General features: G+C 54.7%; 1 protein-coding gene across 1 annotated transcript; it reads left to right on the plus strand.

Annotated features, from left to right (window-relative positions):
* Window positions 15,083-23,555, plus strand: CST7 (cystatin F). The gene is given in 4 exon segments (NM_001243310.2): window positions 15,083-15,176; window positions 21,648-21,820; window positions 22,605-22,724; window positions 23,334-23,555. Coding segments are annotated over 4 exon segments (441 nt in total). The 5' UTR covers window positions 15,083-15,106; the 3' UTR covers window positions 23,412-23,555.

The following is a 25,567-nucleotide window of genomic DNA, read 5'->3' on the forward strand; positions in this document are numbered from 1 at the left end:
GGCTCTCCACACCGGGCTTATAGAGGCTCAGGGAGGACCCTTCAGACTCATCCCAGCAGGGCTCAGAACCCAGTTCCTTGTGATGTGGGATAAGGCCAAAAAATTTAGTCCAGAGATTTTCCAAACCCACAAGCAGCTACAAATCACAAGCACAGAAAAATCTCAAGCGTGGATGATGCCAACATCTGGAGTTCAGTGACAGAGCTGCTGAGAAGCCATTAGAATAAATTACCAGGAAAACCTGTAATTCCCCATAAAAATTCCAGGAAGCCCAAAGTCTAAACCATCCGGTGAACTGGAGAGGACAGGAGATGGCCCTGCCTGCCTGCCTGCCTGCCTGTCTGATCCCCCCATCACTGCACTCAGAGCCCTGCCCACCACGGAGACCACCTCCTCCTGCTCGGGGGTCTCTGCTGACCAGCCTTGAGGGAACCCCCCCACCCAGAGACTATGCACTTTCAGCTGCGTCTCCAAACCTCCGGCTCGTCAACCTCTTCTCTGGACTGTCGCCCACTTGACGCTTTCCACCCCGAGCACTTGGCCTGCCCTGACTCTGTTCCCAGCAGAGACGATGACTGTGCCATCTCACCAGCGGGAAATCAAGCCACAGAGCGGTCGCATGGCAGGCTGGCCACGGAGACACAAGTATGAGAAATGGGAAGGACTCTGAAACTGACTTTCAACCTCAGGTTGCCCAGAGATGTTCTAGGAAAACACCCTTCGCCCACAGCCCACCTCACACCAGTTACAGTGGAGCCAGCAGGTCCTTAGCTCTGATCAGGAGGGAGAGGAGGGGCAGCTGGCACACACCTCCCCAGCCCCTTTGATGTCCCCCTCAGAGACCCCAGGACACATCTAAAATGCTGGAGCAAGACCACCCCCTGGAGGTGCCTTCCTGCGGCAGAAAATCTGGGCACACGGGACCCCAACTTGCTAGCCGGTCCTCTCCCCCAACACAGTCCTCAGTTTCTCTGGAAATATGGCTTTTACTGTCTCTGTTTGAACGAGCCGGCCTGAATGTATGTACAAAATCAAAGGTTAATGATAAAATCTCTTCAGAAACCACGCCGCCTGAATGGCCATGAACCCAGACTCACATGACTGCGTAGACCATGATTGGGTTTCCCTTCTGGAATCACACATGGTGCAGCCACAGGAGTCCATGGCCAGCCACCTTCAGACTCAGAGACTATTCCAGCCACCTGCTAATGTCACCTGGCCACAGGGGCTTCTGGAAACAGTGCACTGGGTCCTGACCAACGGACAGTAACATACTTCTACTGGGCAAACGCCCAAGGTTCTGTTCAGAGCAGGTGGGTTTGTCGGTTGGGGCACCTTAGGTGAGGTGAATGCTCCCTGCTTTTATTATTATTGTAATTATTAAACTGCACCCACCTAAACCCATGTTCCTGCTACTGGATTATCTTCCCCAAGAACAGAATATGAGCCATCAGTCCACTCAACCATGGGGACTGTCCCCATGGTTGTCCACTAGCCTGAGTCACGGTGAAGCTGAGGGATGGGTGAGAATTGGAAAGGAGATGGCCAGGGTCACCTCTTCACTCTGCCTTCACAGCCGACAGGGGACTTCCTGTGCTGGTGGCCCCTCGGCCCTGCCCGCCGCCCCGGAAGCACTTCCTAGGAATCCCTGGCCCATGAACCATCTCAGGGTCTGGTTCCAGGCATCTCCTCTCCTCCACCACCAGGGGCCCACCTGGGTTGATAGCCTACAAAGAGTTCCAAAGACTGGATCTACTTTAGGGGATTGCACCCCTGGACACACACCAGTTTAAACCCTCTGTCATCCATCTGCTGGCCATGGGGACAAGTTTTTCCATCCAAAGAGCATCAGGAAATGACTTGTCACTCATCAGCCCTGAGAAATGCCGGTGCCACCCCCAACCAGGTCACAGTGCAGACACAGGACAGAGGCAGAGGGTGGACACAGGGCCCAGATCAGCCTGAGGGACATGACTCGCCACCAGCCACCCTAGGAGTAAGGGTGGGAGTCAGGGTGGGCTCAGGCAGGGACACCTGGGTCCTAGGGCAGTGTGCTGCATCATTCTGCCCGCGGGGTCCTGCAGGTCACCAGACACCCCCAGCTGGATAAAACACAGACCAGGGACCCCAGCCCAGAGGCCCTGACCCAGCAAGGCTGCCTTTCTAACAAGTGCCAGTGGCGCTAAAGCTGCTTAGAGACCCAACTTGACAATACTCTTAGACCCCCCAACATGGACTGTTCCACTCAGCCCAGGACTATTGTCTGCCTGACCCTTAGGCTTCCCAAGCAGATGGAAGCCCCGGGTGTTGGCATGGCACAGAAGGACGTGCTCTACTGTGAATGAGCAGCCTCGAGGTCCAGGCCCGGGCGCCTCCAGGAAACACTCCACACACACTCCACACACAGGACAGTGCCCAGCACCCAACACCAGGCAGCCCATCAACCTCACAGCCATCCCATGCAGCCAACATGGCCATAAATGAAGGGCTGTGGCTCAGAGAGGATAAGCGATCTGACCAAGGTCACACAGCAGGTGCAGAAATGGAGCTGAAATCCAGTCGGGCTTCTGAGTTCGTGCTCCTGAGTTCATGTTCATAACCCCTGCACACTAACCCCTATACTCTGCCCTCCTCCATGACCCCCACAGCTGACTCCTACACCCTGACCCCCACACCATGACCTTCTACAATTCTTTCCTTATCAATGGTATCTTTAGCGTATCCAGAGCAGAACATTTTTTAAAACCCACTTCATCTTTGTAATGAAATTATTTTCAGGGAGTTCCCGTCGTGGCTCAGTGGTTAACGAATCCGCCTAGGAGCCATGAGGTTGCAGGTTCGATCCCTGCCCTTGCTCAGTGGGTTAAGGATCCGGCATTGCTGTGAGCCGTGGTTGCAGACGCAGCTCGGATCCTACACTGCTGTGGCTCTGGTGTAGGCCGGCGGCTATGGCTCCGATTCAACCCCTAGCCTGGGAACCTCCATATGCCATGGGAGCAGCCCAAGAAATGGCAAAAAGACAAAAAAAAAAAAAAAAAAAAAGAAAGAAAGAAAGAAATTATTTTCAATGACAAGCATTACTGTAGCACTACAGAAATAAAGGCAGTGAGGTATCGGCACAAGGCGTCACATAGACCAATGTAAGAAAGTGGTCCAGAAATAGACCACAAGTGTATCATTATTTGATTATGGACAAAGGTGCCAAGGTAATTCAATGGGGAAAGGACAGAGTCTTTAGTAAGTCGACAAAAATAAACAAAATATTAACTCATAACTTGAACCGTATACAAAAATTAAATCAAAAGGAATCATAAAGCTAAATGTGAAAGTTAAACTACACAACTTCTAGAAGAAAACATAAAAGAAAAATCTTTGTGACCTTGGATTAGGAGGCAAATTTTTAACTAGGACATGATAAATCAAAACTTCATCCAAATTAAAACCATTTGTTTTTCAAAAAGACATCAAAGTAAAACTAAAAGCCAAAAACAGGGAGATAATATGTCCTAATAAAGGACTGAATATCTGATAAAGAACTTGAATTTGAAAAATGGAAAGGTCTCTCAAAACTCAATAATAAAAACATAAACAGCCCAACTTGAAAGATGGAGAAAGATCTGAACAGATACTTCATTTAAGTAGACATGTGGCAAGACAAAGACAGTAAATAAGCACATGGAAAGATGCTCAAACATGGAGTTCCCATCATGGCACAGTAGAAACAAATCTGACTAGGAACCATGAGGTTGCCGGTTGAATCCCTGGCCTCGCTCAGTGGGTTAAGGATCTGGTGTTGCCACAAGCTATGGTGTAGGTCACATGCAGACGCAGCTCAGATCTGGCGTTGCTGTGGCTCTGGCATAGACCAGCAGCAACAGCTCTGATTTGGACCCCTGGCCTGGGAACCTCCATGTGCCACGGGTGTAGCCCTAGGGCCCTAAAAAGACAAAAAGACCAAAAAAAAAAAAAAAAAAAGAAAAGAAAAAGAAAGATGCTCAACATCATTAGGTAGTAGGGAAATGTAAAGTAAAACCATGATGAGTTACCTCTTCCCACTATTGAGGATGACCAAAATTAAGAATAGTGACAATGTCACATGCTGTCAAGGATGTGAAGCAAATGAAACTCTCACATATGGCTGGTGGGAATGCAGAATGGTACACTTTGGAAAAGAGTTTGGTAGTTGCTTATAAATATTATCATACAATCCAACAATCTCACTCCTGGGCATTATCTTGAAAGAAATCATCAAACTGTACACCTTAGAAGTGTTTTATTTTATGCAAATTATACCTCAATAAACTTGACTTTAAAAGTAAACAATCAGGAGTTCCTGCCTGTGGTGAAGTGGGTTAAGAATCTGACTGCAGTGGCTTGGGTTGCTATGGGGGCTTGGGTTCAAATCACCGGCCAGGTGCAGTGGGTTAAAGGATCCGGCATTGTCACAGTTATGGCTCAGATTCAGTCCCTGGCCCAGGAACTTCCATAAGCCCAGGTGCAGCCAAAAAAATAAATAAATAAAAAGTAAGCAATCATCTAACAGCAACAAGCATTATTTTCTTGATTCGTTCTTTAGATTTTAAATGATTAACAATTTTCATAGAAAATGAAATTTCTACCATAAAGATATTATCCAAACTCAGCAAAATATTTCATATGGGAACTAAAATTTACATTTACAAATCAGAAAAAGAAAACCCTGCAAATAATTCTCTATTTCACAGTTTAAATTTTATTTTATTTATTTATTTTTGTCTTTTTAGGGCTGCACAGGCGGCATATGGAGGTTTCCAGGCTAGGAGTTTAATCGGAGCTGTAGCTGCCAGCCTACACCGGAGCCACAGCAACGGCAGATCCGAGCCACGTCTGAGACCTACACCACAGCTCATGGCAATGCCAGGTCTTTAACTCCCTGAGCAAGGCCAGGGATAGAACCCACAACTTCATGGTTCCTAGTCGGATTTGTTTCTGCTGTGCCACGACGGGAACTCCTCACTAGTTAAATCTTAAACACAATGTAAGCTCTGGGTGGTCACCGAGAATGACAGAATTAAAGTAGCTCCAGTTCTAGTCATTTGTCTTTACAAACACTTTGCTGTCATGTGTTATTTAGAATCTGTCGTTTCGGCACAGGAATGCCAAGGATCACGGAGCTGAAGACACAGACCTCACCTGGGGAGCTCCCGGGACTGTACATGGGTGAGCTGACCGAGCCTCCCAACCACAGGGGGAGCTGAGTCCACATGCGAGGTGGCCTCTGTCAGCGGGTCCCCAATTAACTGCAACGTAGAAAACGCTGTGTGTTCAAGAAGGAGTAATCAGCACACAGTAACCTAAAGCATTCCCTAACTCACACAGCATCCATCCATCCATGCATAACATATGTGACTTTACATATAGTACAGGACTGTGATATATATGTATTATATATCACATGTATTTCACATAAATTACATACACCACATGTAACAAATGCAACAATAATCCAAGCACTTGTTTAGAGTTTAGACCAACAAGCGCTTTTTCGGGGAGCAATACTTTCCCACTGAGGTTTGGCCATGCCAGGCAGGGCCACAGTAAGAAGCAGGTGGGTCTGGGCAGATTCTCCGCTGCACAGGCTCCACCCTCAAAGCAGCCCGCAGAGGTGGAGGTTCTGCACACCCACCAGGACCCCAGGCACTGCCCTGAGAGCAGGTCACCTGCTTTCTTCCAGAAATTAGTCCCTAACCCTCCTTCACCCCCTCCCATGTTCCAACAGTGAGTAATTGCCCCTGAGGTCTGTCCATTAGAGCCTCAGTGCTGTGTCAGGACCCAGAGGCCCCCTCTCCTCTGCCCTCCACTCTCACCCACCTTCCCCACCAACACCGACTAGCACTTCACAGCCACGTCTCATTCCTCCTGAGGGCACAGGCAGTGCCCAGCACCCCAGCTTCAGAAACCCAGACCAATTCCTGTTCCCAGTGAACGCCTGAGCTCTTGAACCACCAAGGCACCTTTCTATTTCAGAGCCAGAGACCAAGACAGGCAGAAACACCCCAAGCACACAGACCTAGTGTTGACTATTTTGAGTCGATCTCTCACCTGCACAGGGTGACGGGGTGATGGGGTGACGGGGTGGGGGCCATAGAGACCCCACTGGCTGGCAAGGGCATCATCCACAACCGATACGGCTCAGGGTTATCTGTGTCCATGCCAGACACCCTCCCTCTGACCATAGCAGTGCCTCCTCCTCTCCAGCATCACCTCTCATGAGCCCCCCACCCCCAAAAGCCCCTCCTTGCTGGGGCCATGCCAGAGGGTCCATCAGGGTCTAGGCCCCTCCAAAACGGCAGCCTGAGGTTGAGCAGCCTCTGAGAGGTGACCAGAAGGGACCACCAGCTTAGCGGGCAGCATCAACAGCTTTGTTGCAGACGGGGGCCATCATGGTTGCCACCCTCACCTGCAGAAGGATGTGGGAGCTGGCCCCCATACCAAGGGCCCTGCACTGCTGCCCAGGTCCCAGTGGACAAAGCAAGACAAGGTATGTGAACAGGTGGCCAGAAGTGACAGGGTGGGGACAAGGGGTAAGTCCCAGGAAGGACAGGCTGTGGGTCCAGACAGCTGCACCTGCTCCTCATTTCTCATTGAATTTGGCCTTATAGCACATCTCACGGTCCCCACGGCATGCAGACAGAAGAGGAAATTGTTTATGGCTGATTCATAGCTTTTTAACCTGCTAACCAAACGCCAGGAGATGGTCCTTGTCAACAAACCATTTCCTGGCTGGCTAATGTGACACAATTTAGCTGTTAAGTGCAGACGCTGTTTGATTTCCACTGGTCTCTTGGTTCTGGTGCCATCCTGGCCAGACTGAAGGTCTGAGCCAATTGCACAGTGCCCCCACCGTGAGGACGGATACCCCTGACCAGCAAGGCTGGGGAGCATCTTAGCGCCCGGAGCCCATGCACTGCTGGGGAACCAGACGTCACAGCTTCAGATGGACTCCCACGTGCCACCCACACACTGTTCCCTTCTAATCTGTCTGCCAGCCTCTGAAAATCTGATGTTTAAGAAAGACGAAATAAAAGATTTTAACCACTTATACAATTTCTCTAAATTCTTCACCATCTTTTCCACAAATAACGAAGAAACCATCTTGTGATTTGGGCTGAGACAGCTGCTTGAAGGGAGGGGGTTTGGCTCCTGTTTTCTCCTGAGCATAACGGCCACCTAAGCTTCCTCCCAATCTAAACTCTTCTAGGGACAGGAAGTGGGGCCCAAACCACAGTTGTTGGGGGGGGGGCGGCAAGAGATGCATGACCTGTGTCCTCTGCTGACGTGCTCACCTGGGGACGTCATGACAATGTGCACTGTCCCTTGAGGAGGCGTCGGCTCTGCACCCGCATGCAGGGCTGGGAGGCACTGGGCTGAGGCAGAATAGGTCCTGGGGTCAGGCCATGCTCAAAGCAGCGGGAGTCAAGCAGCTCCGCGCACACTTGTGGCTGCGAAGATGCCCCACATCTGGCTGCCTAAGGGCAAGATTCCTGCCCTCACCTTCAAAGGGAAGGAAAAGGAGCCTGAGGTGGCCGTGACTCACCCTCACTCCACGGCTTCCAAGTGAAGGTCAGGACCCAAACTTGACCCCATGTGGCCTTCAAGGGCATGGCCAAGGTCATATCTCCAAGCTTAGCCCCTCTGATTCTGATCCAACAAGTTCTGACTACCCCAGAGCAGAGCGGCGCTGTTATCCTCTCTGACAGGGAGGAACTGCCCTTGAGCTGAGCGCATAAAGCCACTCAAACCACTCCCGGCGGCTGGGAACATCCGAGTAAATTAGTCACTAGGGAGCCTGTGGGCTGTGGAAGGTAATAAAACATATTGACACTGGCAAGAGTTAATTAAAGCTTTTACAAGAGTTCTCTCACAGAGGGCCTCTGAGTTCAAGCCAAACCCCAAAAGCATGGAGAAATTCATGAAATCCACACATGTCCCCACCTGGCCATCCATGAAGTACTAAAAAGCCATCGACAATTAACACAAGTTTACCCTTTAATGACTTAATTTGCAACCGCAGAGTGTAAAAGACAGCCTTTGCCAGTCTGCAGAAAGAGGCAAAGGCCTTCTCAGAAACATGCAGAGACATGCACCTGCTTTCTTACGCAGCATTTTACTGTGGGCGCCGAGGAAATAATTAAGCAAAGAAAGGTTCCTGGTGGTACGTCTACCCAGGTCTAATGACAGTGCCTCTCTCCAGCCAGGACCCCATCCCGTGACGGTCGATGGAACCAACGGACACCCAGGCAGCCAGGAGAGCCACAGAAAGGCCACCAGGGTGACCCAAGTCTGATCTGCAGAGACACGCAGCCCACAGAGGAAACACCCAGAACAGGGGCCCGTCACCCGGTAAAGGTGCCTGCCCTGTTGTCAGCAGCCAAGTGGATCTGGGTAGCCCAGGAGAGGGGCTGGCATGGCCTCCTCAGGGGGAAAGACTGTGGCACCCTCAGGTCAGAAGCGTGTCCCCATACCTATTCCCAAGGGACACGCAAGACCTAAGCAGTTACTTTAGGGTAACTGCACTTATAAGGAGCCTCCATGATTAGACTGGTGGTTCTCAAAGTGGAGCCTGGATGAGCTGCATCAGCAGCAGCCCCCACCCCTGGGGGCTTGTTGGACGTGCATGTTCTGGGCCTGAGGCCCCCCAAACCAGAGGCCCAGTGGGGGTGCGGGGGGGCAGCCACAGTTCCAACAACCCCACAGAGTTCCAACTCTTGGTTCTGTTCAACATCCTCTTCTGAAGTCACACCTGGGAGAAGGGGAGCCTGTCACTGGGCCCCTGGTCCTGAAGGGACCTGCTGACAGCTGGGGCAATGAAAGAGGGCTGCAGCAGAGAGCAGTTCCCGTCTCTGGAGGAATTTACACTGAGGCCCCACAGTCATGGTCAGGGGGGGAGGGGGTCCCTGGGATTCAGCACTGACTGAAGCGCAGCTACTTTGTAATTAACATGCAAAAGCAATAAGATGGGCTAGAGGAGGGAGGGAGCCCCTATGGAAAAAGTTAACTGTGGCATCTAGGGTGGCCTCTGAGTGTCCACAGGACAATGCAGCCAGCTTCTCCGGAAAGGCTGGAAATTTTTTCTACAAAGAGTTGTGGGAGAAATCAAGGGAAGAGCGAAGCTTCGTAACCATCCCTGGACCCTGCATTCGTGGTTCTGAGACCCCCACACACCCCCATGCATGCACCGGGTAAGTCCAGCCAGTGCGGGGGCCAAGCTGGCCCCCCAGGTGTCAGGAGGGTAAACATTGCAGCATATTCACCTGCACGAATGAAAAGTCACCTGGGACGGGACAGCACAAACAGGGTGGGGAAATTGCAATCTGGAAATTTTACACAAGGGCTACAGACACTGGCGGCAGAAGGAAAGCCACTGAAGTGTGTTTTCCACATCAGGGAGGAGCCACATGAACGAGGCCCAAGGTTAGAGGCGCCCGAGGGAAGGTATGCCCAGCGCCTGATTCAAGGCACAAATGGATCATCAGACACCAAGGGGGACCGAAGCCCAGACCATCTTCATCCACTGAAATCCATGATTGTCCGTGAGACAAGGGGACACGGAAAGGAAACTGAACCTGGGCTGGGGGCAGGCAGGTGCCTACCTGGCCTGAGGGCCTCCTGAGACCCAGCAGAGTGCTGTCTACCTGGGTCCTGGAGCTCCGCCCCACACCCAATCCAAGGTCGGGGTTCACTGAGGAACAGTCTGCATTTTTACCCAGCTTTCGGGGCTCTCCTGACAGCAGCCACAGAGGAACCCACACCCCACCTGAAGCTGCCAGGTACTCCTGGCGCCCCGCCCATACCACAGAACCTGGTGGGCAGACGTGCTGCTGGGGGACCCCTCTGCTCCAGGAGCCACTCCTGGGGCTCACCCTCCACCCAGAACTTCCTCACCCTCCAGGGGCCCGGCCCTGAGACGCCCAGAGGCCAGCAAGAAGCTGCTCACTCACCCACCTGAATAGGCCACAACCCTGTCCCACTCTCCACCCACATCTCCTGCCATGGAAATAAAGACCACCAGACAGAACAAGCACACGCACCTATTCAGAGTTTGTGACAGACAATGGCGTGTGGCAGAGATGCGTGTGCAGACCGCGGGTGGGGAAGCAGGTGGAGGTTATGAGGTAGGTTTCCAGTTGGCTGAAACGTGGGGCCTCCCAGGGACCTCGCCAGGCAGCATATCCAGCTTCATTCTTTGGTTGATGCCAAGCTGGATATGGGGACAGAGTTGGGGAAGCTGGCAGATCCTGACCAAGCCTGACCATTGGGCAGACTTGGCAGAGGTTGTGGTCAGCTTCCTGGCGGGCGTGGGCAAGGAGCCAAGGTCACAGGTTGTCTGGCCATTGTCCTCAAGGGCACGTGTGTCTCACTGGGACCCCCTCCCGCCATGCCCAAGTGCTCCAACCTTTGTCTCAGTCCTGCTGGTGAGGGAGGGGGCCTCAGTGTGAGACCTCCCCAAGGACGAGAATGAAGGTGAGAGGCATCCAGAGGCCTCACCAGCTCCCACCACCACCGCAGGGCCAGGACATCCCCTCAAGTCCAGCAGCCGGTCTTCCTCCCCCTGACGCCCCTGACACTTCCCCAAGCCCATTGGACAGTGGACCTGTGAGGCCCCCATCCTCAGCCTGAAACCTGTGACCTCAGTGCTTTTCAGGAAGAGGGCTCTGCAGACATGATGTAGGGCTTGGGGAGGTTACCCAGAATATGGGGCAGGGGCAAGGGAAGCATTAAATGTAATCATGAATCTTCAGAGCAGAAGCGAGGCTTTGGTCAGAGAGAAAGGTGTAGGGGGACAGGTCAGAGAGCTCCCCTCAGCGGTCAGCAGCCCCCCACCCCCACCGGCTCCAAACCCGGTGTCCTGCCCCAAGCCCTTTCCTCCTTGTCCTCCTGTCCCAGCCCCAGACCCCAAAAACCTGTGGCCAGAAACCCAACTGAAGAGAGGTAGCCCGTGCTGAACCTCGGGAGGGCCCAGGGGCCATGAAGCCGACAAAGTCTGAATCTGCACACAGCCCTCGGCTCTCCTGGCACCAGGTCACAGGTCACACTCTTGCCACCGCCCTGCAGCATGAGGCTTAAACTGGACGCGGCCAGAGACGAGGACGCAGCTGAGAGCTGCAGAGCCAAGTTCACAGTCAACACCACCACCTACTCCCCTTAAGCAAACCTTCCCAGGGTCGGGGAGCCCCAAGAACGACCCTGAGGTCCAGGCCCAAGTGATAAGGCTGGGCGGCCTCCTCTGTCCACAGCTGCAGCGACACACAGCAGCACCTGCCCTGTCCTGACAAGGAACATCTGACTCCTGCCAGCCTCCATTCTGGCTGCCCCCTCTGCTTTCACCCTGCCAAGAAAACACCTACCCAGTCATCAGAACCCAACCTAAAAGCAGACAAGATGGTGCTGGAGTGGGATGGGCCTGCAGAGACTGACTCAGACCAGGAGTTCAGGCTGCACCGGGGAAGGGGGGCTGGAGAATGAGGACTGTAGTCCTACTGTGGGGCCAGAGTTCCCCATGCCACTAAGCAGTGGCAGAGCAGGCATCTGCACCTCCACTCCTGAGGGCAGCTTGGGCCTGAGTGACACCGTTTCCTCCAGACAAGCCCCCGGCTCCCAGGCCAGGGCCTCAGCCACCCAGGGCAGCACAGACCACTGTGAGGCTGAGCTCCAGACTCCGTGAGAGGCCACTGCCTCCTCCAGGACACTCCTAAACAATGTGATGTCGTGATGGGGCAACACAGCGTGAGGCCATGCAGCCCAGCCTCCAAAGAGCCACCTGAGAGGTAGCACCCAGTCCCCACAGAGAGCACCCATCAGGGCCTCTGAGGATGCTTCTGACCTGCCAAGTGCAAGGGCCAGTGGAGCAGAGGAATCGCATGCCATCCTATCGGGACCAAGGGCTTTTCCTGCTCTGGGGACCAAACCAGAGCCCAGGGCTGGCTGGTGTGCTCAGCTGACCGGGAGGATCCCCCAGCGTCCTGAGCTGAGAGCCCCCTGTTCTGCAGGAAGAGTCATGTGTAAAGAGCTGGCAACTCTATCCTTCTGCCCAGGTCACCAGGCCAAGCGAGGGCTGGGCTGCCAGGTCTAACACACTGAAGTTAAGAGAATTTAAATCTTAGAGAATGAATGGTTTTAGTACAAGTATATCTTATGCCACATTTAGGATATACTTGTACTAAGAACTTACTTGAAGTTCCTCTGAAATTCAGATTTACGAGGTGTCCTGTATTTAACTGGCAACCTTAGGTGACAGAGTGTCAGAAGCCAGGCCAGACCTCCAAGTGACCTCTGGGCAGAAGACAACGCACTGCAGCAGGTGAGACAGGTTGTGTGCAGCACCAGGAACCACACCCACTTCCATCTGCTGCAAACGGACTGTGCCTGTGGCACCTGAGTTCAGCCCACCTGTGAATCCAGGCTCCCATTACCGCTGGGAAGGTTCTTGGTTCTCCTGGTAACTTCTCCACCCTCCCGATTTGGTGGCCACTGGCAGGCACATACCCCTGATACTGACCCAGCCACAAACCTGCTTCCCATCTGTCAGCTGGGGTTTTTATGCTGAGAAAAAGGGAAAGGAAACTGGAAAATTCAAATAGGATGGTCTTAACAAGAGACTTTATGAGAACTCATAACTGGAAAATTATGAGCTTCAGCATGGGTTTGATCCAGGGGTTTAATCACACCTGAGTCTCTGAAATTCTCTGTTTTATCTTCCTCATCAGCCTGGCTGCCCTCCTATACTAAGAAGGCTACCAGTAGCTCTGGGGGCTGGGGCTACATGCCACTTAACATGAAGAAATTAGGGGGCGCAAGATGGTGAAAACAAGACACCCTTTCCTCCCCAAGCCATAGAACATAAGTCTTTCAGTCACCTCTGAATCAACTGAACTGATGTGGGCCAATCGGAACACACTCCATGAGCTAGTGCCAGCCTCTCCCAAACTGGACCGCTGAGCTGCAAGGCCAGCGAGTCCACAGTCCTGCTGCCCTGTCCTGGCCCCGCCCAGCAGGCAGCAACATGTGACACATGCAGTGGGTGGTAAAGTCAGGGAGACAGGGACCCTTCCAGAGAGGTTTAGATCTTATTTCTCTCGGGACCCACTTGAGGCAGATAACACCCAAGGACACTCACAAAATATGTCCCTTCCCGCATACTCTGTCCCCTGAAAGGTGGGGGCTGCTTGACTTCCTAGGTCTGTGGTTTTGGCAGAAGTAAAACTGTGTGACCTTGAAGGCTAAGTCATACCAGATGATGCAGTTTCCACCTGCCACTCCAGGGGACAGTCATTCTGGGGACCAGCTCCAGGGGACAGTTATTCTGAGGACCAGCCATCATGCCGACGCCCCACTGAGGCCCAGCCAGCAGCCAGATCAAGTCCAGACATGCACCAACATCTTAGGTCATTCCAGCCCTGGCCTGTGGATCTTCCAGGAGAGGGGCATCCCAGACTTGTGGAGTGGCTGTGCCCACATGCGGGCAGCAGCTGGTGCGGGAACTCCACCCCCACCAGCACCAAGATCCTCTAGGACGAGGCCCAGCTGGAAGATTTGCAGAGTCTCTCCCACCCCCGCCATGACCCCCCTAAGAACCACTCTTCCCCAGAGAGGGCAGAGGGCAGCTGAAATCCATCGCCATCACTGCAAATGTGGGGAATGGAGCAGGGGGGCCACCAGCCTGGGAAAAGTCAGACGGGACCAGTTTTTTTCTTGGGTCGTGGCGCCACCGTGTGGACAAAGTCTGCTCGCCACCCAGCCCAGAAGAGGGTGTTTTGCCCCACCATTCAGACCACCACCACCATGGATTTTAGAAAATAAAGTAAAAGGCAAAAGATTTATGCGATCTGAAGAGGAAGATAATATAAGAAAGGGAATATAGGAGTTCCCGTCGTGGCGCAGTGGTTAACGAATCCAACTAGGAACCATGAGGTTGCGGGTTCGGTCCCTGCCCTTGCTCAGTGGGTTAACGATCCGGCGTTGCTGTGAGCTGTGGTGTAGGTTGCAGACGCGGCTCTGGTGCAGGCCGGTGGCTACAGCTCCGATTGGACCCCTAGCCTGGGAATCTCCACATGCCGCAGGAGCATCTCTAGAAAAGGCAAAAAGACCAAAAAAAAGAAAGAAAGAAAAGAAAAAGCACACGCAGAACACAAGGGTCAGAAGCCCATCGGATAATCCTCTGCCGGGGCAACTGGAGCTCATGTTTCTTCTGTACATTGTTTAGATGCATACGAGTCATACACACACACACCCAGGCTCCTCCAGAGGTCCCACATGCTGCTCTGCAAGGCTCCACGTGCCTTTGCTGACAGTCCTGCTAGATGATGTGTCAGCACACTTGGGCCACCCTCAGAGTCCCCATGGCCAAGCTGGCATCTGCAAGCAGGCCAGTGCCTGTGTGGCTGGCACAGACTGCTCCAGGTTCAGGGCCCTGGGCCTGGGAGGCTGGGGGGTGGCGGGGTGGAGGTGGTGACGGTGGGTATGACCATGGCCACAGTGCTGGGCCTGGGCCACAGCTCTGCAGAGCTCCGCACAACTTCTCATCCCCTTGTGCCTTAGTTTCCTGGACTCACACAATGTTGTAATTCCCTACACGATGGTGGGGGATTAAAGAAACAGCGAGAAAAGTGCCCGGCATACAGTTAAGTGCTGTCAACACACCCTCTCACTATCACCACCCGTTCATACCACCAAGACAATCTCCTGCAGGGGGCCACTCGGACCCCAGAATCTGGGCCTAGGGAGCTCACCCTTTTCACCTTTTAGAGAAGGAACCCCCAGTACTTGTGCTTCCTAAAATCCCTGCTCATTTTTCTGCTATAATGTCTCTTCCATGTGTTCTAAGGGTAGAAAATCGCAGGGTTTGCTCATAGCTCTCACCTCTTCCTCCTGCCCTGCAAATAATTGCTGTTTGGAAACTTTTACAAAGGAAGCGGTTTACTTTGTAGCCAAGGGATGTGGAGGTGAAGAGCTTCTGGCCAAAACGACTCAACAAAAAACCACTATCCCCCACCCCCTTGGCAGGCGGTTCATTGGGCGGGGCTCCCCCACCACCTCGCGCCCAGCACACACCGCCCTGGGCACAGCCATGCGTCCTGCCAGGGTGCTGCTGGCCGTCTGCACCCTGGTCCTGGTTGCCACCGGGGGCCCTTCACAAGGTAAGAGGGGGTCTCCCGCTGCCTGGGTGCCGTGAGCTTACCCCCAACCCTCCCCCATTCCTGAGGCACATTAGGTTCCATGGGACCCCACAACAGCTGCCTTTGTGGGGAGCAGCCTTGGGGGAGACTGGGGACCTGGGGACCAGGGAAATATCTTCTGCCCCCTGCTATTCTTGGGGCCTGTGGGGGTCCTGAGAACCATCCAGCAGCAGCAGAGGGAGGGACCCCGTGGCCCCTCCACAGCTATAGAACACAGGGTAGCGGTCAGGCCGATTCTATTTGATGGCGCATCCTTCCTGCCTCCGCTGCTGTCCTGTCACTTGGCTCACAGGGATCCTAAGCCTTCATCTTTCCCACCAGGCCGGCGCTGGGGGTTGGGGCTGGGGGAGGAAGGAAGCTGCCACCTGTGGGCCAGGAAATGAGGCACAGAGAGGTTAGGTGACTTGCCCAGTCACACAGCCCATGAGGACCTGCCCTCACATGCACTAGGAAGCTGGTGCCTGGCACTGAAGTGACCAGCGGAAGGGGGAGGGGCCAAGCGGCAGTTGGTATCTATCTTACTCCCTTGTCAAAGGGGGCTGGAGCCTGGCCACAGGCTATAGGTGGGGAGCGCCGAGGCAGGACCAGTGACCTGGGACACCGAGGGTAGGTGACCCAGCCTCGGGCCTTGTCTGTGGCGCAAGTGGCTTGGAGGCCCGTCCGGTGGTCAAGCAGAGACAGCAGCTCTGCTGGGCCCAAGTCTGCCCCCACCTCCGCCCTCCTCTTGAGAGCGGGTTCCAGAGCCTTCCTTGGGGGCAGGGAATAGGGGCCGCTGTGTCACCACCTGGCCTATCCACCCCTGGTGCTAAACCGCACTGACCTGCATGTGGGGCCCAGCAGCCTCCGTCCCTGCCCATCAGAACCTAGGAAATTGCTACATCGATTTCTTCAGCCTTTGCCTTCGGTTGAAAATGGAAAGCCCTTCTTCCTCAACCTGACCAGGAAGCCCCCCAGCCAGGCTCACACGGCCCATCTTCCCACCACAGGCCACCTGGGCACGACCTGGGTCCAGCACCATCGGTCACCAAAGGCAGGAGCTGGGAGCGTCCAGCGACCACTGACCACAGGGGAGGTCTTGGCATGGGGGCCACTGACCCCCCTCTGCATTTGGAGACTTTTCCCAGCATGGACCCATTTGACCCCAAAGCTCCCACTGCAGCCATTCTGCCTATTTGATCTTTGATGATCATGACACTAGTGCATGTTCTTTGTGGGCCAGTGCCATCATCACCCTGTTACACAGATGAGAAGGCTCAGAGAGGCCAAGCAGTTTCACCGAGATGGCACAGCCACTGAGAGACAGAGCTGGGATGCAGACTCGGGGCATGTCCCAGTGGGTTAAGGCCAGGATGAACCAGCATTCTGTTCGTGCCAGGGGACACATGTGCCCTAGAAATGATGGGCTACTCACTACTACTACTACTACTCACTACACCAGGCCCTGGGCACTGCCTCCTGGTCTGAGCGCCAGGACCCTGCCCACAACAAGGGCTCTTTGATGCTGGCGCAGAAGCAGCTGCCACTCCCTGCCAAGTAAACCACCGGGGACATGGGGCCTCCAGCAAGGACATCACCATTCTGTTCCTGGGAACCCTGTTTCCCCCTCAGATCCCCCCACCTCCCAGCCACACATAACTCTCCTGAAAGAGGAAGGAGTGGGGGCCCCCAGCTGGCCCTGAGCTCCCACAGCCATCAGGGAGGGGCCATGCAGGCAGGGCCAGGACTCTCCACAGGGCCTAGTGCCTCCAGCTCAGCACAGGGACACCGGCCAGACCCTAGTGCCCTTCTGCCAGCGTGCATCCCAACTCTCCCAGCTTTTTAGAAAAGCACACTCAGAGGCATCCACCAAAACCTGCTCCTGGAGCTTTCCCGGCAACTCGTTAGGAAGCTGTCCACTTCTAGGAACTGTACCGTGTCTGGTGGCAACTCAAGGGCAGACCACACCCTCCTAAACCTGCAGAGAAACCCTTAACTTTTTTTTTTTTTTTTTTTTTTTTTTTTTTTGGTCTTTTAAGGGCCACACCCGCAGCATATGAAGTTCCCAGGCTAGGGGTTGAATTGGAGCTGTAGCTGCCAGCCTATGCCACAGCTACAGCAACGCCAGATCCTTAACCCACTAAGTGGGGCCAGGTATCGAACCCACGGCCTAGTGGATACTAGTTGAGTTCATGACCGCTGAGCTACAACAGGAACTCCCTGAAACAGTTAACTTGCTACAGCCCATACTTCTGCTAACAGTGTCCCCAAGCTCCTGTGTCACCAGCTCAACCGTGGATCTAATGTGAACCCACAGACATTCCTGTGAAGTGTCCACGTGCTGGCAGAGGGAAGCTAGCACCCCTGGGCCAGGGCACACAGAGCCCGGCCTCCCAAGTCAATGGGCGAGTCGGTGGTGAAGAAGCGGCTGTGGGAACGAACAGGTGTGCGGACAGGCAGGACAGGGGCTGGACATGGGATCACTGATAATGGATAGGGAGTCACTTTTCAGCAAGAAACATCAGAACGTGTCCTGGAAGCTCTGTTTCCCACTCTGATCAGCAGGAGAGGAGACAGGTGTTGAAGGGGCTGGGGGTGACTTCACAGAAGGGGCGCCCAGAGGCCTTCAGGATGCCCAGGCCTGCTGGTTCTGAAGCAAGTCCCAACTACTCCCAGGTGGGCGGTGGTCAGGATCTGGCAGGGTTCTGGGTCCCAGGGCTCTGTCTTCACCACAGGGAGTCTACACTGGACCTGGGGGCTGGGCCTCCGCCCTCCTCCCTCCAAGCCTTGCACAGTACTGATATTGTTAGTTGAGGGGGTTGCACCACAGACACCCTAATCTTCCCAAGTCCTGGGTCCCCCATCTCTTGCCATCTGAGTCAGTTTTCAAGACCAGCTGGGGAGTTTCCATTGTGGCTCAGGGACAACGAATCCGACTAAGTATCCATGAGGATGTGGGTTCACTCCCTGGCCTCGCTCAGTGGGTTAAAGATCCTCTGTGACTGTGGCTGTGGTGTAGGCCGGCAGCTGCAGCTCTCATTTGACCCCTAGCCTGGAAACTTCCATATACCAGTGTGAGTCATGGCCCCTCCTCCGCCCCCACCCCAGCAGTCAGATCTGCACTTGCTCTGCTCTCTCCACCCACGTCCATCTCCACACTAACTCATCCCCTCGCCCCCCTCCTGGAGCCCCCTCTGCCAAGTCAGTGTCACTGTCACTGTCCTTCCCTCCTAGATCCTCCCCCATCTCTGAGCCCCCAGAGTTGCCCACAACCCCCGATAAACACTTGGGAGAAAAAGAGCATGGTTTTAGAGTCGGCTGGAGCTAGATTTAAACCTGCAGGCCTTTTCCAGGCCTTTTCTTCCCAGTAGAAGAAGGACCACAGCCCCCACCCACCAACAGAGGCACAAGGTCACTTGGTGTGGGGGAGGGGAGGGGCTCCTGCTGGGCCCTGAGCCCCTCTTTGGGCTTATTCTGCACCAACCTCTCCTGCTGACATCTCTTGAAGGGTCACTCTGAAAATAAGTTTGTCTTTTCAACTTTTTAAAATGGAAAATAGGGTTTTATTGTTTATTTGGACAACTATGTTGATGAAGCCTCACTGAATTTGAAGCCTACGTTTTAGGAAAATGATGTGAAATAAAAACAAACCAACTCATATTTCTTATAAACTCTGTAACTTGATAGAAATGGCTTAGGAACTGAGCCTGTGTGGAGGGCAGTCAGCAGAGGTTCAGCCTCACCTAGTTTCACTTCATTATTATAATCCTGCTAAATTCGAGCAAAATGAAATTGAACACATTGTCTTTAAAAAGCAGGTAGGAGTTCCCACTGTGGCTCAGTGGTAACAAACCTGACTAGTATCCATGAAGATGCAGGTTCGATTCCCTCGCCCCACTTGGCAGGTTAAGGGTCTGGCATTACCGTGAGCTGTGGTGTAGGTCATAGATGCAGCTCACATCTGGCGTTGCTGTGGCTGTGGTGGAGGTGGGCAGCTGCAGTTCTGATTCGACCCCTAGCCTGGGAATTTCCACATGCTGCAGGTGCAGCCATAAAGATAAAAAGAAAATTTTTTTAATAAAAACTGGGTAACAGTGGGCGTTCCCATCACAGCTCAGCGGTAACAAACCCAGTGAGTATCCATGAGGATGCAGGTTTGATTCCTGGCCTTGAGCAGTGGGTTAAGTATCCAGTGCTGCCATGAGCTGTGGTGTAAGTTGCAGATGAAGCTTGGATACCGAGTTACTGTGGCTGTGGTGTAGGCCAGCAGCTGCAACTCCAATTCAACCTGAGAATTTCCATATGCCACGGGCACGGCCCTAAAAAAAGACAAAAAAAAGAAAAAGAAAAAACAGGTAACAGTGGTTCCCTTGAGACACTGAGAGTGAGTGCTGTTTTTTTAAGACCTTCTGTATCTTTCAAGTTTCCTACCAAATAGGTAAGCTTATAATCAGAAAAAGCAATATACGTTAATTTGTAAAAAGAAAAAAATAGCCATGGTTATAGATCCACAAACGCACAGGAGGCCCACCAGGCGGTCCTTCCCCGCTGTTGTTCAGACGACGCTGACAGCAGAAATCGGGTGGTTTTCCAGACTGAAGATGACACAGGACTCCCCGTCCTCAGCAGCAGGCCAGGAGCCCACCCAGCTGACCAACCCAGTGCCATGTCCACAGCCCGCATCACAGCCCAGCCCAGCATCCATGGACCACCACAAAAGGCCGAGTTATCTCAAGGCAGAGTTTCAGAGACTCCGAAAACCCACCAGCGTCCTCCCAGGTGGCATAAGCCATCCCTGTCGAAGGAGCCTCGCAAAGCCACCCTGTCCTGACCGAGCCAGCAGCAGCCCCACTCACGAAGAGGCTGGCAGGTCACATATGCAGAACCTACCTGGACCCACACTAAGTCTAGGCCTTCTCTGCCCACTGCCAGCACCCTCCATGGTTGCAGCCACAGGCCGGAGACCCCACCCCTCAGCCAGACTGCATGTGGCTGGCCCCAGCCAGCCTGCTTCTTGCACCTGGTGGGCGTCTCACATGCCCAGCACAATCAGACATCCAGTCCCAAGGAGGCTTCGCACAGCAGTGGAACTGGTCTCCAGGACCCTCGCTTTATGTGACGGGATCACTGACAGGCCAGCAGGATCTCCCCATTGAGCGCTGAGCTGGGCATCCAGCTCGTCTCATGCTCTGCTGTGAGCTGCATACAGGCCGGCCCTCCAAGGTGCTCCAGCAGCTTGACCGATCCTGGCCAAGGCTCCCAGCACACAGCCCTGGGTCCCGGCCCAGCCAGCCCACCGGCCCTAATCCCTACCCCAGCTCAAGGAAATCAGGCCCCGTGACCAGGAGTCCTTGTACCCAGTGGGACACCCAGTCCAGCCCCTAAGGAATGAAGCCTCCACATTCAGCTGCCCTCCTGCCGCTGTTTTCCTCGCACGAGTCAAGATTTCTTTCCTCAGGTGGTGGGGCCCACACCCAGCACTGGGTCTGCAGTCCCAACAAGGTTCCTGTGAAGAGAGACCCAGCAGCACAGACCCTTCTCTCTGCTGGAAGCTCATCCACTTCTTGCGGCTCCACCTGGCCACCGTGTGCTGACCCACCCCCAGTGACGGCACCACAGGTGCCCCTCTCTGCCCTGGCCAGGACGTAGCCCTGACACATGAGGCACAGACACACATCCGCTTCAGTGAAAGCAAAGAGCAGTCATCACACCCCCAGGGACATCAGCCCTGTGTCACCTCTGACACACCAGTGTTTCAGGAAAACCTGGGGAATCCTTAGAAGAGAGAAGAAGCCTGCAACTCAAAATAACCTCTTCCCATCCTCTCTCCCCAAGAACTTATTTAAACTTTAAAAATAAGTAGTTGTGATCACTGCAGCAAAATTAAGAAACAAATGAAGTCAAGACACCCCTCAGCCGCCAACCAGAAAAGCCATCACCTCCTGCTGCCCAAACACCCAAGGAGGTGGCATATGGGCACTGCAGCGACCTGGCAGCAGGCAGACTCGGGCGAGTCCCAGGAGTGGAGGACAGCCTTCAGGGACTTCCCCACAGCCACTTGCTGGGACAAACTGAGGGGTAGGAGCCAGAGGGTGGCCTCAGGGCCGGGGCAACTTCTTGGAACACAGGGCCCATCCTGAGAGAGGCTCTGGGCCTAGAGGTGTGCCCAGGCTTCTGGACCTGCTGGGGATGACCTGGGTACTGAAAGTGGCCATGCGGGCAGGGATGGACCACATCCTACCCACCTCGGTGCCACCCACGGCACTGGCCCTCAGCTTGTGTACAGGTGGCCCTGGGAACGCACACAGGCGCACTGGGGGGCGAGGTGTGGACAGGTTGGGAGGATGGATGGCCAGGCGAGGGGTAAAGGGGCCGAGGGGCCACACTGGGAGGAGCACAGAGGCAGGGGCATGACACCCACAGCAATGTTCTTGTCTGGCTCTGTTTCTCGCCCAGATTTTTGTTCCCAGATCCTGGACTCAGGTGTGAGGCCAGGATGCCCCAAGACCATCGAGACCAATGACCCTGATGTGCTCAGGGCAGCCAGACACAGCGCTGAGAGCTTCAACAACTGCAGCAATGACGCCTTCCTATTCAAGGAGTCGCACGTCAGCAAGGCCCTCGTCCAGGTGGGTCTGGGCTCAGACAGCCCGAGGCGGCCAGGTCTCAACAGGCCTGTCTACCTGAAGGCTTACCACAGCCACAAACGGCCCTCAGGCAGTGGGACCCTGGGCCACCAGTTGGGCACAAAGGCTGTTACTGGACCATGCACCTCCTGAGCAGAGGCCGCAGTGCATGGGGAGGAGGGCAGGGCAGAGCGGCCACCACAGGGGCACCGATGGGCCCCCAGGAACAAGCTGCCTCTGCCAGGCTGCCACATTGCAGCCCCAAAGCACTCTGGGCCACGCTCCCCCAGACACTGCCCTTCCCTGCACAAGCGTCAGGCCCTGGGAGGTCCCCACATTTCTCAGTAACCCCCTCCCAGTGGACCCCATGGGCAGCCAGGCCTGGCTCATCCTTGGTGCCAAGAACACAGTGATGGGACAGTCACTCGCTAAAAGCAGGGCCCCCTGCAGCCTGTTGACTGACTGCGGAGCTGCCCTTGGGGAGCAAGACCCACGGCCTGAGGACCTGTGGTGCCCGACGCTACCCCACAGCTAACTCACCATAATGGTCACCTCCAGGCACAGGATGGAGGCAAATGCAAACTCTGAGACGGGAGTCACGATGGCGGAGGGTGGTCTGCACGGGCGGACCCAGGCATCGTCAGGGCTCTGGGGTCCAGACCATGGGGAGGGAGTCTTCACTCCCCACCTCCTGCAGGACGTGTGCCCAAGCCTGGGGGGGGGACAGCCCACCCCGACTATCGCCACGTCCTGAACCTAGTGACCGAGCCCCGCCCTCTGCCCTCAGATAGTGAAGGGCCTGAAGTTTATGCTGGACATGGACATCAGCAGAACCACCTGCAAGAAGCTGGGCCACCACGCGAGCCTGGACAACTGCAGCTTCCAGACCAACCACAGCCTGCAGTGGGTAAGCGAGCTCTCACCTCCTGGCTGCGAGCCCCCACCCCAATTCCCCACCCCGTCCAACAACCTCCACTGCCTCGAGAAGTACCCTCAGCACTTCCCTGACCACCAGGTCCCAGACACCCCCACCCCCACCGCCCTGGGAAAGCAAGAACAGCCCCCAGGACTCCCAGCCAACCACCCCTCCTGGCTCCCAGAGACACATTTCCAGGGATAAACACTGCGGATTTGGGGGGTGGAAATTACACGGGGAGAGCAAATGCGGCAAAATTTGATAATCTGTAAATACAGGTGTTGAGTTATTCTTCCAACTTTTCCGTACGTTTGAGACTTTTTAAAAAATAAGTCAGGGCAAGGAGAAAACTCCTCAGTAAAGGAAACACACACACACCTGTAGACACCCACACAGACACGTACACTCCTGAGTACACACAAACATGCACACCAGTGGGCACGCACACACACACGCATGTGCAGACATGCACATGTGAGCACACACAAAGCCCCTTGGGAACCCACCTCCAAGGTGTGGCGGGCATGCATGGCGCGGTGGGGACGCCCTGGCGGGGAGGCAGCCTCCCTGAAGGGGGACCCTCATCACCCCTCGTTACAGACCTTCAGCTGCTACTCCGAAGTCTGGGTCGTCCCCTGGCTCCAGAGCGTTGAGGTCTCTGTTCTCCGATGTCACTGACGCCTGCCTCCCAGCTGCATCCCTGCTGCCCCATTGGGCTCTCAAGAGCAGAGGGCAGTGCAAGGGCCACAAAGTGCCACACGGCTGGGCGGGAAGGAGGCCCTGCTGCATGAACTCAGTCTTCTGATGCCATGACCCCTGGGGGTCCCCACCCACTGCCCTGCCACCCCAGCCAGTGAGCAAAGCCTGGACTCATCCTCTGTCTGAATTGGCCCAGCACTGAGCAGACACTGTGGCCTCTCAGTGAACCATCAGGAATAAACAAAGAACTGAATGCCTCAAAGCTGACTGTCCTTGACCTGCTGAGGGGAGACTCTGAAGGCAGGTGAGCGCTGGGGGCAGGGGGGCCTGTCCAGGCATGCAGGAGAGTGAAGGCCTGTGACTGTCGCGAGTGGGGCCATCCCCCTGGTTCTCTGCTGCTGGGGCTTGGTGCCGTGCCAGGCAGGTGGGGAGGGTGGCTCCCAGAAAAGGGAGGCAGGTGGGGAGAGACATGGGCAAGGCTGGGCCCCACAGGAAGCCGTGATCCAGATGCCTGCACCCATGAGCCTGGGGCATCCTCTTCCAACTACAGATGAGCACAAAACACGCTGTCACCTTTAAAATGGACACAATAGGAGTTCCTGTCGTGGCGCAGTGGTTAACGAATCTGACTAGGAACCATGAGGTTGCAGGTTTGATTCCTGGCCTTGCTCAGTGGGTTAAGGATCTGGCGTTGCTGTGAGCTGTGGTGTAAGTTGCAGATGCAGCTCGGATCCCGCATTGCTGTGGCTGAGGTATAAGCCGGTGGCTACAACTCTGGTTCAACCCCTAGCCTGGGAACCTCCATATGCCACAGGAGTGGCCCCAGAAATGGCAAAAAGACAAAAAGAAAAAAAAAGTGGACACAATATTTCACAGGAAAAAGAAAATTTGCATTTAATAACGTATGACAATTTAGTGCGCTGTTGTCAACACGGTCAGCGTGAACCACCCAGTAAGACAGTAACGACAATTCCACAGTCGCCTCCAGCTCTGCTGCCTTCACTCGCCTGCTGGTCACTTAATTCAGGGGCAGTGTGGCCACAAGGCCCTGTGACATTTAATCCATTCGAGATCCTAGAGCCACTGAGGTAGCCCTTACACACACACATAAGCAAGTCCAGCCTGTGCCTGACCCTAGACAGGAGCAGGACGGCAGACGGCAGACGGCAGGTCCAGCATCAGGGTCAGATGCCTCCAACGCAGCTCTCAGGGCCATGGGGCTTAGATGGGGTGACGCAGCCCATGAAGGTGGCCCAGGCTCTGCCCTCCGGTCTGTCCTCACTCATGTTCAAAACGCACCAGGGCCCAAGGCCAGGTATCCCCTGAAAACTGCAGTGCCAGAGAACGCTGTCCCCTCCACCCCATCCCTGCATCCCTGCCCAAGCTCCCCCTCTGCCCCATAATGGCATCACCTACCCTGATGGCCTGAAGTCCCTACTGCCACCCAGTTTTACCTGTTTGTTTAAACTTATCAGCGTCACTGTGACTCAGAGGAAAAGATTCTGACACAGAAAAGCTGCACTTCATTTAATTCACTGTCACTAGGAAAAGGTGAAGCTAAGGACCTGGGATTCTAAGAACTACAAGAATTATGACCACAAAGAAGGAATGCTTGAGGTCTCCACCTGACCAAAAGCAGTCAATCCCAACAGACAGCCTGCCCTGAGTGTTCCAGAGCTGCCCACAGGCTCACCCTGCTCTCCGGCCATGCAGACTCCGGACCCTGCTCCATACTTCACCCAGCTACCCTGGGCTGCAGATGGGCCAGGCTCTGAGGAATGCCCGCCACCCAGGGTCCCACCGGCAGGGCTTAGCCCCGCTGCTGCCCAGCCTCAGGGCACTGGGCACCACTGGTCTGACCCCCAGGCTGGGCGGCTGCCTGCCTCCTCGCCCCCCAGCCCCTTCAGATGACCTGCTGTGGGCCACCTGTGCCCTGGGCAGGCCCTTCTCAGTCCTCGATTTCCCCATAAGATGTGGCCACACCTCCTTGCATCATATAAAGGTCAGCGCAGAGGAGACCTCAAAACTGCAGAGGACACTGCTGAGGACAAACCCTCGCGGGGGACCTCTGTCCTAGGAAAGGCAGCAACTGAGCTCAGACGGCGCTTTTGTAATAGACGATGACGTGCACACAG

Source organism: Sus scrofa, chromosome 17, assembly GCF_000003025.6.
Source record: "Sus scrofa isolate TJ Tabasco breed Duroc chromosome 17, Sscrofa11.1, whole genome shotgun sequence".
Classification (NCBI taxonomy): domain Eukaryota; kingdom Metazoa; phylum Chordata; class Mammalia; order Artiodactyla; family Suidae; genus Sus; species Sus scrofa.